This window comes from Ciona intestinalis, chromosome 11, assembly GCF_000224145.3.
Source record: "Ciona intestinalis chromosome 11, KH, whole genome shotgun sequence".
In the NCBI taxonomy this organism is placed as follows: Eukaryota; Metazoa; Chordata; class Ascidiacea; order Phlebobranchia; family Cionidae; genus Ciona; species Ciona intestinalis.
The window spans coordinates 2206216-2221204 of NC_020176.2; the positions used below are offsets into that span (position 1 = coordinate 2206216).

The 14989-nt window shown below is 37.8% G+C and overlaps 1 protein-coding gene across 1 annotated transcript; it reads right to left on the bottom strand.

Moving 5' to 3' along the window:
* Positions 1-883: 883 nt before the first annotated feature.
* On the bottom strand, positions 884-9691 carry LOC100176037 (myosin-6). Its single transcript, XM_018814101.2, has 37 exons — positions 9557-9691; positions 9384-9490; positions 9161-9304; positions 8942-9098; positions 8678-8705; positions 8506-8602; positions 8333-8425; positions 8202-8265; positions 8032-8130; positions 7685-7788; positions 7478-7616; positions 7257-7375; positions 7028-7177; positions 6792-6962; positions 6539-6712; positions 6349-6481; positions 6171-6276; positions 5931-6104; positions 5724-5847; positions 5519-5655; positions 5191-5446; positions 4885-5127; positions 4645-4821; positions 4187-4567; positions 3983-4120; positions 3666-3900; positions 3450-3598; positions 3220-3386; positions 2981-3164; positions 2737-2902; positions 2423-2663; positions 2160-2352; positions 1772-2101; positions 1522-1692; positions 1249-1449; positions 1044-1184; positions 884-972 (listed from the first exon to the last, which is right to left on the bottom strand). Exons 1-36 carry the CDS (start codon positions 9648-9650, stop codon positions 1044-1046), a joined length of 5787 nt encoding a protein of 1928 aa, XP_018669646.1. The 5' UTR covers positions 9651-9691; the 3' UTR covers positions 884-972.
* Between the last annotated feature and the right edge of the window lie 5298 nt (positions 9692-14989).

Sequence of the window (14989 nt, forward strand, 5' to 3'; positions counted from 1 at the left end):
TGTTAATTATGAATGAATGTAAATGTCAAGTTGCCTTATCCTTGTCGACCTTGGTGGCCGGAAAACGACAGTCGTTAAACACGAGTGTTCAGTTTTATGCACCACTAACTCCTAACCTCTACAACCACTAACCCCCTAACCACCAAGCCCTAACACTTTCCACACCAGCATATTTTTTATGTATCAGAGGATTCTTCACCAGCATGCCCACTAGTATCCCATTCTACTTAACAGTTACAAACAAAATAGACAACGTCGTTTCTTTATTTAAAGTATATTATCTACTACATAACTTTTTACACGTCTAAATGTGCAGAAACTTTTTTATGCTTTGATTTATCTTTATTTATCAAAACAAATAAATTCGCGAAAATTTGTATTAACTGCCACCATAGAAATCTTAAACATTTCGGGGACTACTACTATAATGCAATGAACAATGCAGCACGTAACACATGGAAAGAAGGACACGCGGCGACAAGGCTACCTCGGGCCACAAAAAATGCTTACAGCGCACAAGACGCGATAAGTCTACACACTCTGCAGTAAGCATGATAAACAGTTTACACCGCCCAAGGTTTATTTTTGGAGTCTCAAATATTTGCAAGTCACTCTTAAAAAAGTTTTTTTTACCAATACTAAGATTAAAAAGCTTCCCCCAAAAAACATTTCACAACACGCGCGTCAGTGCTTAAAGTTTTGGGATTGTAGTTGCTTGTTTTACTCTTGAATGGCATTTGACCAGTATTTTAATGCTCTGACTGCATCTGTGTATTATCTAGTAATAGGCAGCTCATGGGCCTGTGCGACTATTCCAGCTTGCTCTCTATTATTAAACATCTGTCTCAAATCTCTAATACGTTTTACCATAAACTCACGCAGGTTTGATTGGTTTTTCATTTTATTTGCCTTCACACACCATACACACAAAAAATAAGTTAAACTGTGCCGTTATGATCATGCGGAGTCGTCCTAAAAAATATTAGTAGTTAGAAACAGTTTAGTAGTTAGAAATTATATTAAAACGTTGCGAAATTATTTACCTAGTTAGATCCCTTTGTATCACGAGCCTTGGATCTCATCTTGTTAAGTTGTGATTCCGCCATTTCCGCTCGCTCTTCTGCATCGTCTAATTCGTGCTGGAGTTTGCGGTATTTGCTCAAGTTTGTGTTGGCTTGTTCCTCCTATAACGAACAATCATGAATTAAGATATTAAAAAAGATCGCATGTCTAATGTCTTCAACTTACCGCTTCTTCAGCTTGTCTCTTGTATGTTTTCACTTTGATCTGGAGTTTATCAACAAGATCCTGGATGCGTGTCAAGTTCTTCTTGTCTTCTTCACCTTGGTACGACACTTCCTTCAATCGTCGCTCAATTTTTCGTTGGCTTTTCACTGAGTCACCATTGCGACGTTGTTCCGAATCAAGTTCATTCTCAAGTTCCCGAATCTAATTTAAGAAAACGTTATGAACAATATTCGTTTATAGACACACCGCGTATAATGATGTAGTGAAACTTACTCTGGTCTCAAGTTTTTGCACTTGTTTCTTGCCACCCTTGAGTGCAATGTTTTCAGCTTCATCAAGTCGTTGTTGAAGATCTTTAACGGTTTGTTCCATGTTCTTCTTCATTCGCTCCAAATGAGAGGACAGATCTTGCTCTTTCTTCAATTCTTCCGCCATGGTTGCAGCCTATGTAAAAAATAAAGTTCAAATTCATTTACTCGTCTTATATATAAGCTACACAGTGAGTTACGATGCGTATACTTACATCAACGATCGCCTTTTTGGCTTTGTCTTCAGCATTCCTTTGTTCTTGAACTGATTCCTCAACCTCTCCTTGCATGGTTTGAAGTTCTCCTTCCAACTTTCGCTTCTGGTTGATAAGAGCGGTGTTTTGTGTGTGAAGAAGGTTAGAACGTTCGCTGCTTTCAAGAAGTTCGGTCTCGGCCAACTTGCGTCCTCGTTCTGCTTGTTCAAGAGCAGATCTGAGCTCTTCAATCTCAGCAGTAAGAAGGTTTCCTCGTCGTTCAATAACAGCCGATTGCTCTTGAAGATCTTCAGCATGACGTTGAGCTTCATCCACTTGCATTTCAAGATCCTGAAAATAAATTGCATTGGTAAAATCGATTACATAAAAGTTAATGTCGTATGTTTACCTTAACGTGGGACTGAATAGACTTGGCTTGTTTTTGCGCTTCAGATGCTTGTCGGTTGGCGTGACCAAGTTGGATTTCAAGATCATTAAGATCACCTTCCATCTTCTTCTTGATCCTCACAGCTTCTTGTCTGGCCTTGCTTTCGGAATCAAGAGTGGTTTGCATTGATTCAATTGATCGCTGTTGGTTGCGACTATAAGAAGAACAACATTGTTACAAAAAGAAAACTTTACCTGTTTTAGTTTAAATTGTGACTAACTTACCGCTGGTTGTCAACTTCTTCTTCCTTTTCAGCAAGTCGTCGTTCAAATTCTTGTTTAATTTGTGCCAACTCAACCTGGAGACGAAGAACCTTTGATTCTTCACCTTCAATAGCTCCTTCTGCCTCTTCAAGCGCAGACTGCATCTCGTTTCGTTCATGTTCGAGTGTTCGCTTTGCTTTCTCGAGTTCATGAATGCTCTTGCCTCCTTCTCCAAGTTGATCGGTGAGGTCAGCAATTTCCTCTGTATAATTAAACATTGTTTACATATAATGAACTTATCCTAACAGTATAAGTTTTTTTTAAGTATTGCTAACCTTGCAAGTTCTTGTTTTCTCTCTTTACGGTTTCTAGAGCGTCAAGAGATTCTTCATAAGCGTTCTTCATTTTGAACAATTCAGTTGAAAGACTTCTGGCTTCCTTTTGTGATTGTTCGAGCTCAACTTGAATCTCTTCTGCTTTTTGTTTGTGTTCGGCAAGAATCTAACAAAGATAATATACACGGACGGTTAAATGTATGTCGTATAATGGCTGACAACATTTCGTGTTCAAACTACTCACCTTGTCAAAGTTTCGTTGCTTTTTATCCAAAGCAGCAGCAGCTGAGTTCGATTTTTCCAAATCGATGGTCAAATCTTCAAGTTCGCTCTGCAGTCTGTTCTTGGTCTTATCGAGACTGGATGCTTTGGCTTGCATTGCTTCTACCTGTTCTTCGGCCTCTTGAAGACGAATGGCAAGCTTTTTCCTGGTAATTATATTGAATTAGGCTTGCTTCAAGATACATTTTCATCTAAACTTACTTTGCTTCTTCCAATTCTTCGGTTCGTTGGATCGCATCAGTTTCATATTTGTTTCTCCATTGAGCAACTTCAGCGTTTGCTTTAGATAACGCTCTTTGAAGTTCAGCTTTAGCTTCTTGTTCTTCTTCGTATTGTTCCCGCAAGAGGTCGTTGTCGTGTCGAGAAGCCTAATTGGCAATGTCAGCATTTTATAGATTTATATCAAACCAACATAGGTATAATTATCATACCTGAACAGCGTGTGCCAATGCAGCTTTAGCTTTGGTCTCTTCTTCAACAACACGTTTCAACTCATCAATTTGCTGAGACGAGCTGTTTTTGCTTCGAGTAAGTTGCGCCATTAAGTGCTCACGTTCCTCTAGTTGTCGACCGAATTCACCTGAACATTCATTTGTTATAGCAACATATTCGTTAAAAATAAATATTAGTACATATATTAAACCCACCGTTCTCAGAGGAGAGACGAGCTTTAGCTGCGTTCAACTCGTTAACCTCCTTGGTAAAGTTGTCGTTCTTCATCTTTGTTTCATTTAACTGCTCCTCAAGGTTCCTAGCCATCTTCTCGTAGTTAAGCTTAGCTTTAGTGACGCTCTCCACGTTAGAGGCGAGGTCATCAATTTCCATCTTCATTTCACTCTTTTCTTTCTCAAGCTTTTGTTTGACTCGTTGCAGGTTGTCGATCTTAAAATTGTAAAATACATAGGTAAAGATTATTCCATCAAAGGTCATATCAACAAAACAAGACATAACTTTACGAAAATACCTGTTCGCTCATTTCAGATGAGGTGTCAGCATTTTTCTTTCTTAAAGTTGAAACGGTAGCTTCATGTCCCAAGTTCGACTCTTCAAGTTCTCGTCGCAGTTTAGCGAATTCGGCCTCACGTCGTTTGTTCAACTCAATCTGTTAACATTTGAAATATTAAAATCAAATTTTGCAAATAATTAGGAATATTTTGCCAAAACAAACCTGTGCAGCAGTTGCACCTCCAGCTTCTTCAAGTCGTTCGCTCAATTCTTCCAATTCTCTAGAGAGATCAGCTCTTTGCTTCTCAACCTTAGCACGAGCTGCTCTTTCTGCTTCCAATTCCTCTTCGAGCTCTTCAATTCTTGCTTGAAGCTCCTTGATCTTCTTTTGAAGTTGAGACACAAGAGCTTGCTCATCTTCAAGCTTAGTGGCGAGCTGACTGTACTCGAATTCTTGTTTCTTAAGTTTCTCCTCAAGACGTTGCTTATCATTCTCAAGATCCATAACGGTTTCTTGAGTAAGACGAAGATCACCCTCCAACTTTCTCTTAGTTCGCTCAAGCTCCATGCGAAGTTTCTTTTCTTGTTCAAGAGAAGCCTCCAACTAAAACACAACGTTTAGATTAGATTGTTTTATTCTAGCAATGGATTTGTTTTCAATTGAATGGTTAAATTACTTACATCGTCAACTTGTTGTTCAAGTTTAGCTTTTTGTTTGGTCAAGCTGTTGACTTTGTCCTCCTCTGATTGTAGGTCATCAAGGGTTTGTTGATGGGCCTCCTGTAAAGCTTTCTTTTCTTTTTGAAGCTTAGCGATCTGTTCATCTTGTGTTGCTAACTCTTCTTGAAGATTTTTGAGCTAAAGAAAGATGAAAATAAATTGTGAAATTCGATTTTAAAACTAATAACAAAAACTCCTTACCTTGTTCTCAGTTGCGTGCTTCTCCTTTTCAACTTTAGCCAAAGTTATCTCAAGATCATCGATATCCTTTTTCAACTCTGAACATTCATCTTCAAGTTTTCTCTTCTTTGATACCAACTCATTATTGAGCTCTTCTTCATCTTCTAATCTTTCAGTCAGTTCTTTGATCTTTCCGTCCAATTCAACTTTGGTTTTGATGAGTTGATCGCATCGATCCTCACCGTCATCGATTTGGTCTTGTTGCTGCAATATAAACATGATAAAAATTTGCTTTAAGAGGTTACGCAGCTATGGAAATACGCTTACCGCTTGCAATTGCATAACAAGATCATTCTTTTCTTGAATAAAGGAGACTTGCATCTCTTCCAATTCCTTTCTTCGCTTGGTTTCTTTTTCCAAGTTGACTTTAGTTTCAGCAAACTCTTTCTCCATTTCTTCAAGTTCCTTGGCAGATTCGGCAGTCTTCAGAAGGGGTTTGATCTTGAACATAAGCTTCATCCACTCGCAGTTCGCCATTCCGAAGAATGCTCGTAAGTTGGATTGGATGATTCGACATGCTTGTCTGCAGACGAGAGTTTGTTAATGGGCGTATTGGTTTATAATTGAACTAATCTGAAACTCATAGATATTTTACCTTCTTTCAATCATCTTCTGGTATTCTTTTCTCATAAGCATTCCTCTCATGCGAGCTTGGAGAAGTTTGAAGATAGATGCCAGCTTGTTGTCTCTCAGCTCTTCCAGTCTACCAATCATACCAGCTCGGAAGAAAACCTGGATGAAATATGTTGTCATTTTGCTCAGGTATTTGCAAATCGCAGTCATTGTTAAACAAACCATACCTTCGTATGACCAAGCTTGTACGACTCATGGTCGATGTCAATACTACCAAGTAACTTCTCCGATGCTTTCTTACTATCCATGAATTGACCTTCTGGAGCGGCATTGGGGTTCAAGATTCGGTATCTGTGAACATTATCATTGGTATATAGAACAAATTAAAGTAGATTAGTGCAAACAATAATAGAGGGATTAAATGTTATTTGTACCTCTGCTTGAAGTCTCCGTACGGAACTCTGTTTGGGAAACCTTTTCTGCAGATACGAATACCTTCCAGTACACCGTTGCAACGGAGCTGGTGAAGTACCAAGTGAGATTCCATCTCTCCCGGGCATTTTCGTTCATTAGGAATAAGACAACGCACAAAATGTGGTGCAGTCGATCTAATATTGTAATGTAAATGTTACGCACGTACTTTCTTTGGTATGAGTTATGTATTAAGGACTAACCGTAGATTGGTCATAAGACTGTTAAGCGATTGTCTGTGGAGAGATGAAACAGTCATGAAGGAGCCGCCCTTCTTTCTCTTTCCTCCTTTGCCGCCACCACTTGCAGCTGTGAAATCAATTATTCATTGTTTAATCCCATCCAGTGATGTTATCAATGTAAATGGGATGATAAACTAACCTTCCTCTGGGCTAATATATCCTTCCCAGATAGTTTGCATCAGTTTCAATGATGCCTTCTTGTAAAGATCGACGACACTGTTGTTAAGTGGATCCTTGTTTTTTTCTAACCATCCGCAAATGTTGTATGCCACCTGCAATTAATTTGTTTTCAAATAAACCGAGATTAGTAAGTCTATATTTGGACTTACGGTTCCCGCATAATGGTAAAGTTCGAAGTGGGCTTCGTATTTTGTCTTCTTTACTGGCTTTCCGAAAGCTTTGCTTTTGCCAAGATGGTTTTGGTATAACTTGTCTTTGAATGTATCATCAGATGCTTTCGGGAACATGCATTCTTCTTCAAGAATAGACATAATTCCAAGTGGCTAAAATTACATAAACAAATATAAGTATATTTCGAATCTATAATCTTGGTTTAATTTTTGTTTGAAAATTAAAATTAACCTTTTCGATGAGTTCAATGCAAGCGGCCAAGTCCATTCCGAAATCGATGAAAACCCAATCAATTCCTTCTTTCTTGTATTCTTCTTGTTCCAATACGAACATGTGATGGTTGAAGAATTGTTGGAGCTTTTCGTTCGTGAAGTTGATGCAGAGTTGCTCGAAGCTGTTGCTCTGTGTATAGTGTTTGGTTGATGTAAGTTTCAATCCTTTCCTTCAACTGAGATTATTTTACTTACGTCGAAAATTTCAAAACCAGCAATATCCAGCACACCGATAAAGAAACTTCTTGGTAGTTTGGTGCTCAGAGTTTGGTTGATAAGTTTGACCAACCAATCAAAGTGACGACCGAACAAACCTTTGCTGAGAGCTCCCATACCATAGCTCACCTGTACATAGTTTTATTTGTTAAAACAAACTTTGAATTGGTATTAAAACACACTTTTCAATGTTGTTTTTGTACTTTACCTGGTTACAAGATTGCCCCTTGGTAACATATTCGTTTCCGACCTTTACACGAGGGTGACAAATGTATTTGATGAAGTCGGCAGAGTTCAAACCGAAGAGATAAGCAACTTTGTCGGCATCTGCAGTAAAAATGTATATAAGTTTAAAGCATCATTTTAATGATTTTCGGAAAAGGTCAACTTGGAATAATCTAATGTATACGAAATTTGGTTTAAAGTAACCTTCAGTGCCGTCAGGTTCAGCTTGTTCCTCTCGTTGTTTGTTCTTGAACTTCATATTCTGTTGGTGCATAATACCAGCCATGATTCGGTAAATTCCGGTGATCTCTTCTTGGTTGAAACCGAGTACACGGAAAGCATCCTATACAATAAGTGAATAAATAAGATCCTCTGCAATGTATGAACGTATTTGCTTATGTTTGTACTTACGTCTGTAAGCAACAATTCTGCACCATCATCCAAGTTATCGACAGACACGACACCCTGAGAAATGGATTTGTAATCGTATGGATCCTTGGTTACCAGCAGTTGATCTGTGGAGCGTGTGAATATGTTACAAGTCATATAAACACTGATTGTGTTTCTATATATAGTACGTTGAGGGAAACCTTTAGCATATATAACATCCTGATCGTGTTTTAAACAATTAACAACGGTCTATGGAAGTCGTGAAGATACACGGTTTTATGTTTCAATTTGTTTACTACCAAATGGGACAAGAAAATGGAACGAAGATGTGTCCCATCTTCCGCCACCCAACATTAGACAACACTTACCGATAAGTTCTGGTTTGGATCCGGAAATGATCTGGTAAAAGATGTGGTAGTTTCTTTCACCCTCTTGTTGGTAGATCACACGGGATTTTTCAAGCAGGTCTGCATTGTAACAAGAGACGTAAGAAATTTTATATTCTCAGGTAAGATATTAAACTAAGATAATAACTTACAATGTTCAATATCTCCTGACGCAAGAAGCCCAGTGCTGCCAAAGTGAATTCGAATAAACTTACCCTGGAAGTTTAATATGTTATTAAACACATCTTTTGGTGAAACCAACAACATTTTAGGTTCTACTTACGAATCGGGAAGAGTTGTCGTTTCTTACAGTCTTAGCGTTACCGAAAGCCTCCATAGCTGGGTTACATTGAACGATTTGATCTTCAAGTGTTCCCTATGAATGTATTCAAATTGTTTTTATTTTAAGCTGAGGTCAGTATACTTTATCGAACTTATATTTAATGCAAATTTTACCTTGCCGTCATCTTGAGAAGCTCCATATGCGGCAACCAAAGCGAAATACTGAATAACTTTCTTCGTGTTCACAGTCTTACCAGCACCAGACTCTCCTCTGTAATACACGTTAGTGTTATATTTAATTATTCCTATAATTATAACATGCGTAAGCCAGCGTCAAAATACTTACGTGATCAGCATGGATTGGTTTTCTCGGTCTGAAAAATACATTTTCCTTTATTATTTGAAGATAAAACATTGGTAATAAAGATTTGAACTACCCTTACTTATTATCCTTTTAGCATATGATAACGCAATTATTTTACTTTTTAAAAAAGAATAAAGTAAAAACAATAACACAGTTCCGGTTTTCAAATACAGTCATATAAGTTCTTGATAAATCGATTTTATAATTTCATTTCTGATAAAAATGTTCTGTATAGTTTACACTTACTCATCAACATCTCCGTGTAAGCGTTATCAGCGATGGAATAAAGATGGGGAGGCATCTCAGTTCGTCGCTTTCCCTTGTAAGCAGCAATCACGTATGGAGCGTACACGGGCAACATCTTGTACGGGTTAACAGTCACGCAGAAGAGACCGGAATACGTCTAATAAAATAAGATCGCGTAAGAAATACGTTTAGGTGATACACATTTATTAGTGGACGTACGTAGATCATGAAAGATTCGTATCGGGATCGAAGATTGTTAAGAACGCTGGCTTCGTTAAGGAAGGTCATGCCGGCCATGTCTTCGCATTTCTCATATCGAGGCGGGTTCATCTCTTGAAGGTCGTCTTCTTTCACTGTCATTTCCTGGAAAGTAGGCAGTATTTAAAAACCCCGCAAGATTTTATGTAACTTTCTTATCATATGTCACATTTTCGTGCTGTACCTTTCCTTCAGCGATTGACTTGATCGTGCATTTTCCTTTCTCGGTCTTGATTAGTTCTCCTTTCACATAAGCCTCAGCTTTGTCCGGGAACCAAACATACTTCTTGCCTAAATTTAGTTTTCGTTTACACAGAATACTCTTTTAAACTATACAGAAAATTCTAACGAACTTACCGTCCGGTTTCTGAGTCTGGTTTTCAATGATTTTTTCTCGGCTCAATCGGAGGTACTGGGCTGCATCTTGGCATGCTTCGTAATCGAACGACATCTTGGCAAAGTAATTGTGGGATTGCTAACAAGTTAGAAAATCTAAGATGAAAGTTGTTAAAATATTGTATACAACGACGGTCATTAATTAAACGCCTATGTAAATGCACTTATTGTTAAGAGGTATAGTAGGGTGGAGGAAGATTGGACACCTTTTCATTCTATTTTCTCCTCCCATTTGGTCGTAAACAAAGAAAATGCAAAGATTTATAAAACCGTATCCTCACGACTCCCAGAATTTGTTATTTTTTTACTTAAAACACGATCAAGATATTTGGATATTATGTGCTAAAGGTGTCACATCTTCCCCTCAACCCTATTATATATAGCGACACCGATCTCTGCAGATGTAGTTCTAGTTCCTGCTGCTGAGACTGCACAAAACAATTGTGATTCAAACGCTTCGGTTTACCTGTTTATAAAGTCAACTCATTATCACCTACGAAGTGAATACGCAGCTGCAGTTCCATGTCAGCTGTAACTATCAACACCATCGACGGCCAGTATCCAGCGAAGCTTTGAATAAAACAATATCAATGATTAAAATATATACAGTAGAGTGGGGGAAGATGGGACACATTTTCTTATACTGTTTTATACTTTTTGGTATCTAAAAAATGTTATAAACGTTCTAATAAAACTAAAAAACAGAGTTTGTGCTATTTTACAAATTTGTTTAGCAGTAAGTGATTTTAAATTATAACAAGACTGACGAGTGGTAAGTTAGACAAATGGTTTAGGTGGTCTGTCATTTGTTGTGTGTAAATTATTTTTCGGTGTCGTGATATATTCGTTCGGATTGATATATTTGTATCGGGCGCTATTGCGCATGCGCCAAGACGCTACTACGCATGCAAAGTAGGTCGGAACAAATACAATGACCACCCGGTCCAAAATTCTTACGACCCTCGGTTGAAAACGTTCCAGACACCACGTTTACAAGTTGAAACTTTAGTTTTTAATATAAATTCAGCCGAACTATAAGTATGTTATTGGTAGCCTAGAATAGGCAAGTACTGCTAACAAACTTAATTTAGATTAGTTTAATAGGTTTATTTTACTTAACTTACTAACACAGGATGTCTGGCGTAATCAGACAAAGCGACGACAACAGTACAGATGGTAGAAATGTACATTGAATCGGTGCAAAAGGTATTTCGTAATATTTTGCCCGGGAACGTTTTTCAGCCGATACTCGAAGCCACACTCACCTATCCTGAAAGACATACAAAAGAAAAAAACAAATTATCTTGACGTTTTTTATTATCTTTTTTTTCAAATTAACAACATATCGTAGGGTGGGGAAAGATGGGACACCTTTAGCACATAATATCTAAATATCCTGGTAATGTTTTTTAACAATGAACAACGGTCTATGGGGGTCGTGGGGATACGGTTTTATAATTCTTTGAATGTTTTTTGTTTACTACCAAATGAGATTAAAAAATTGAATGAAAATGTGTCCCATCTTCTCCCACCGTACTATATGTCGAATTATTGAATGTTACTTTTAACCGATTCACGTATAATAGGGTGGGAGAAAATGGGACACCTTTTTATTCTGTTTTCCCGTCTCATTTAGTAGTAAACAAAAAACATTCACAGATTTATAAAACCGTAAACTTACGACTCCCATACACCGTTGTTAATTGTTTAAAACACGATCAGTATGTTTGGGTATTATGTGCTAAAGATGTCCGGTCTCTCCCTATCCTACTATACGAACTTATACCAAAAGATAACGCAATCACAAAGCTGCCTTTGCAACTCGGTAATAACACAAATGAACCATGTTGTGCGGAGGTTTAGCATTAACAAAAGGTTTTTGCCCAGTTGCTTCGTCAACATATTGCAAAAGATCTATGCTTCTTATGATCTTAAAGCCAATTTTTTTTGCTAAATTCGCAGAGGCATTTGATGTTACATATCCCAGAGCAACATCGCATTTTAATTCCTTTGCCAAGTCCATGTACACTTGCATTAGTAAAGTTGCCAAGCCGAGCCGAGCATACGCAGAGTCCACAACCAGAATGCGACCCATCAGAATTTTTTGAACTCCAAGCTCACTGAAGATATTCCCCCCCATAAGTTTCTGTAGCACATCTCCTATTGGCTTTTTCCATTTGTTGTTAGGATCATCATTTATTATCGAAACGCCTCGACTGTAATCTGATTGAACTTCTAGCTTGTTTAATGCGGCACCTACAAGTCTACAAGAGTTCTTTTCAAAAATTCCAACCGAAAATCCGGTCTGCACAAGTTGTTTAGCTTTTAAACGGTCCAACTGAACAGCCTTCTCTGAACAAATTCCCAATGCTTTTCTTGTTTCATCGCCTGGCGAATAGTGGTTAGCGACCAATGCTTGCGTTTCAAGGACATTTGCTTTTGTTAGTCGCTGAATTGTAAAATTACTCCAACCTTTCTGAAGAATATTTGCCGGGTATCTCATTTTTAAAGCTTTTTACTTAAATTAAGCACCGTGTTTTGTTTTAATTTTTACTTTGGTTTATATCTGACCAAACACCTGCATATGATACAGTTAAAAGTAGTTTAAACATTTTCCATTTGACCAGAGAGAGCAAAGAATGATTGATAAGGTAAATATAAGCTGTTTTCCGCCTTTCAACAAAAGGAAATTGTAAACAAAACCTAAAAAGATCGTTTAAATTCATTGCGAAAGTCACCGCTTTGTAAGATTTTGGAAACAAGATGGCGGCAGTTGTACTACTCGGTGTTTCTACGACTCTGGTCTGGAACCCAATGGCGAGCATGTGTTATGAGTTTTATCACTACATATTTTGTATACGTGTAGTGTGACGTATATATGAACTTTCCTGTATGGAATTGTTTTGACCAGTGCGTTTTTTTTCGTCATGCGTCTCAGCGATTTTCTACGAGTTGTTGACATGTAAACTGCTTTTTAAAACTAGATATGCTGTATTAGGAGGTCCCGATACTAGTAATGCTACGTTTACCCTTACCTGCCAAAGGCGACACTGAATGCCTGCCAAAAGCGACACTGAATTTTAAAATAAAAACTCATTTACGTTAAAGAAAGACTTAAGAAGTTATATAACATCTTATGTCTGCTAACAGCTCAACACAAACGCCACTGATCGACTGAATACAACTGCAACAAAAACAGTAAAACAACCTTTCGTCAACACAGTACAACGAGAACTAACCAAACCAAGCAAGAAAAAACGCGCAGTTAGTGCGCTGAAGGTAAACATCCGACCAGCGGCAGCAAACACGCAACAACGTCAATCGAGCTTAGAAATTTTTCTCGTCCCACTCGGCAGTAAACAAAGAATCATAGAACTATATTCTCACGACTCCAGGATCAGGATACTTGGATAATATGTGCTAAAGGTGTCCCATTCCCCCCACACTACTATATATCCTAAAGATACAACAATATAAACCATATATAGGGCTCCAAAATGTGTATAAGTGTCAATTACACACTAACACTAAATCCACGGATTTCAGCTTCTTCTCGTGGATTGCATAAACAGGGTCTGATGTATATATAGGCATGGCGGCTATAACTGTACCTGTAGGATCAACGCGGTACAAACTAATCTGTAAGATCAAATATTGAACTAAACCGAACTGGTCTGTAATATTTGTCACAGAAACACAAAACAATCAGGTTTTAGTATCATGTACCTTTATCCTCTTATGACGGTTCTTCTTCAAAGTTATTTTATGTACGTCCTGTCTGCTTACCACTAACCAAGAATAGGCAAATTGACAAGCATGTTATTCACGGACGACTTGTTTCCTGCACTTATTTTAACGTTTCCGCGTGTTCCTTTATTGCCGTTGGTCTAATTAATTGCGACGTGTCACGTGTCGCGCTTCTCCTCTTTCTAGTTTTGCGTGCATCCGGGGAGTTCTTGTCTATTGTGTTGGTAATTATTGTTTTATTGCATCGTTGGGAAGTGGTTATATGATTGTGAACGAACTGGTTTATCGTTTAGAAAAGCCGTATTGGGTGGTTGTCTTTATCGAGTTGTTGTTGTCGTATCTAGTTGTTGTTTATGTGGTGTAACAGTTTAATGTATATTTTAATTTCATTCATTTTTAATTTTTTATGCAGTTTTTATTATAGTTGAGTTGTTTTGGTCTTTATAGTTCAGTTGTAATCAGTGTACCTTATAACAGACTACGGCAGTTAGGCCCCGCGATTGCCTGTTAAAGCAGCATCCCGGACCAAACCACCGTTATCAAACGTAACACTACCATTCGACGAGAATATGCGCCCATTTCATATACAGTATAGTACGTTTCACGTAATTAAATAGTTGCCACCTTGAAATTTATAACAAAAGATATATAAACAATCACAAAGCTGCTTTTGCAACTCGGTAATAACACAAATGAACCATGTTATGCGGAGGTTTAGCATTAACAAAAGGTTTTTGCCCAGTTGCTTCGTCAACATATTGCAAAAGATCTAAGCTTCTTATAACCTTAAATCCACCCTTTCTTGCTATTTTAGCAGAAAAGTTCGAAGTTACGTATCCAAGGACTAGATCACAGTCCAATTCTGATGCAAAATTTATATGAGCTTGAATTATTAAAGTTGCAATACCAAGTTGAGCATACGCTGAGTCAACTACTAGAATGCGGCCTACCAACATTTTTTCAGCTTTTAGCTCACCAAAGACATTTTCACCAAGTGACTTGTGCACGTCTAATATTGGCTTGATCCATTTGCTGTTGTTATGGTGTTCATTTATCACTGAAAAACCACGGCTGTAGTTAGATCTGGCCTCTATTTTGCTTAAAGCAGCACCGACCAGTCTATTAGAACTCTTTTCAAAAATACCAAGTGAGGCTCCATTTTGAATTAATTCTTTAGTTTTTATTCGATCAAACTCAATGGCAATATCTAAAGAGATTCCCAATGCTTTTCTCATTTCGTCTTGTTTGGAAAAGTGATTAGTAACCAACGCTTGCGCTTGCACAATGTTTTCTTCTGTTAGTTGCCGCACAAGAAAATTACTCCAATTTTTTGTAGAAAAGAAAACTTGGTTTCTCATTTTATGAGCAGTTAATGCTTTCATACACTTCATGCTGTATAAAGTACAATTTCAATTAACAAATACAACGCTAAATAGATTTAACACTTTGTGTAACCGCAGTGATGTGCACTCACACCCCATACTCCTCCTGTTGGTTTCTTTGAATATAACGTCATGTCTTAATTACGCTCAAAGCCGAGGGGAACGGTTTCATTGGGCAATGCTCAAAAGTAAAACAGCATAAAAATTAAAAACAATGTAATACAATTCGAGAATTGTTTTCAATGGCAACAATGCAAGAGATAAT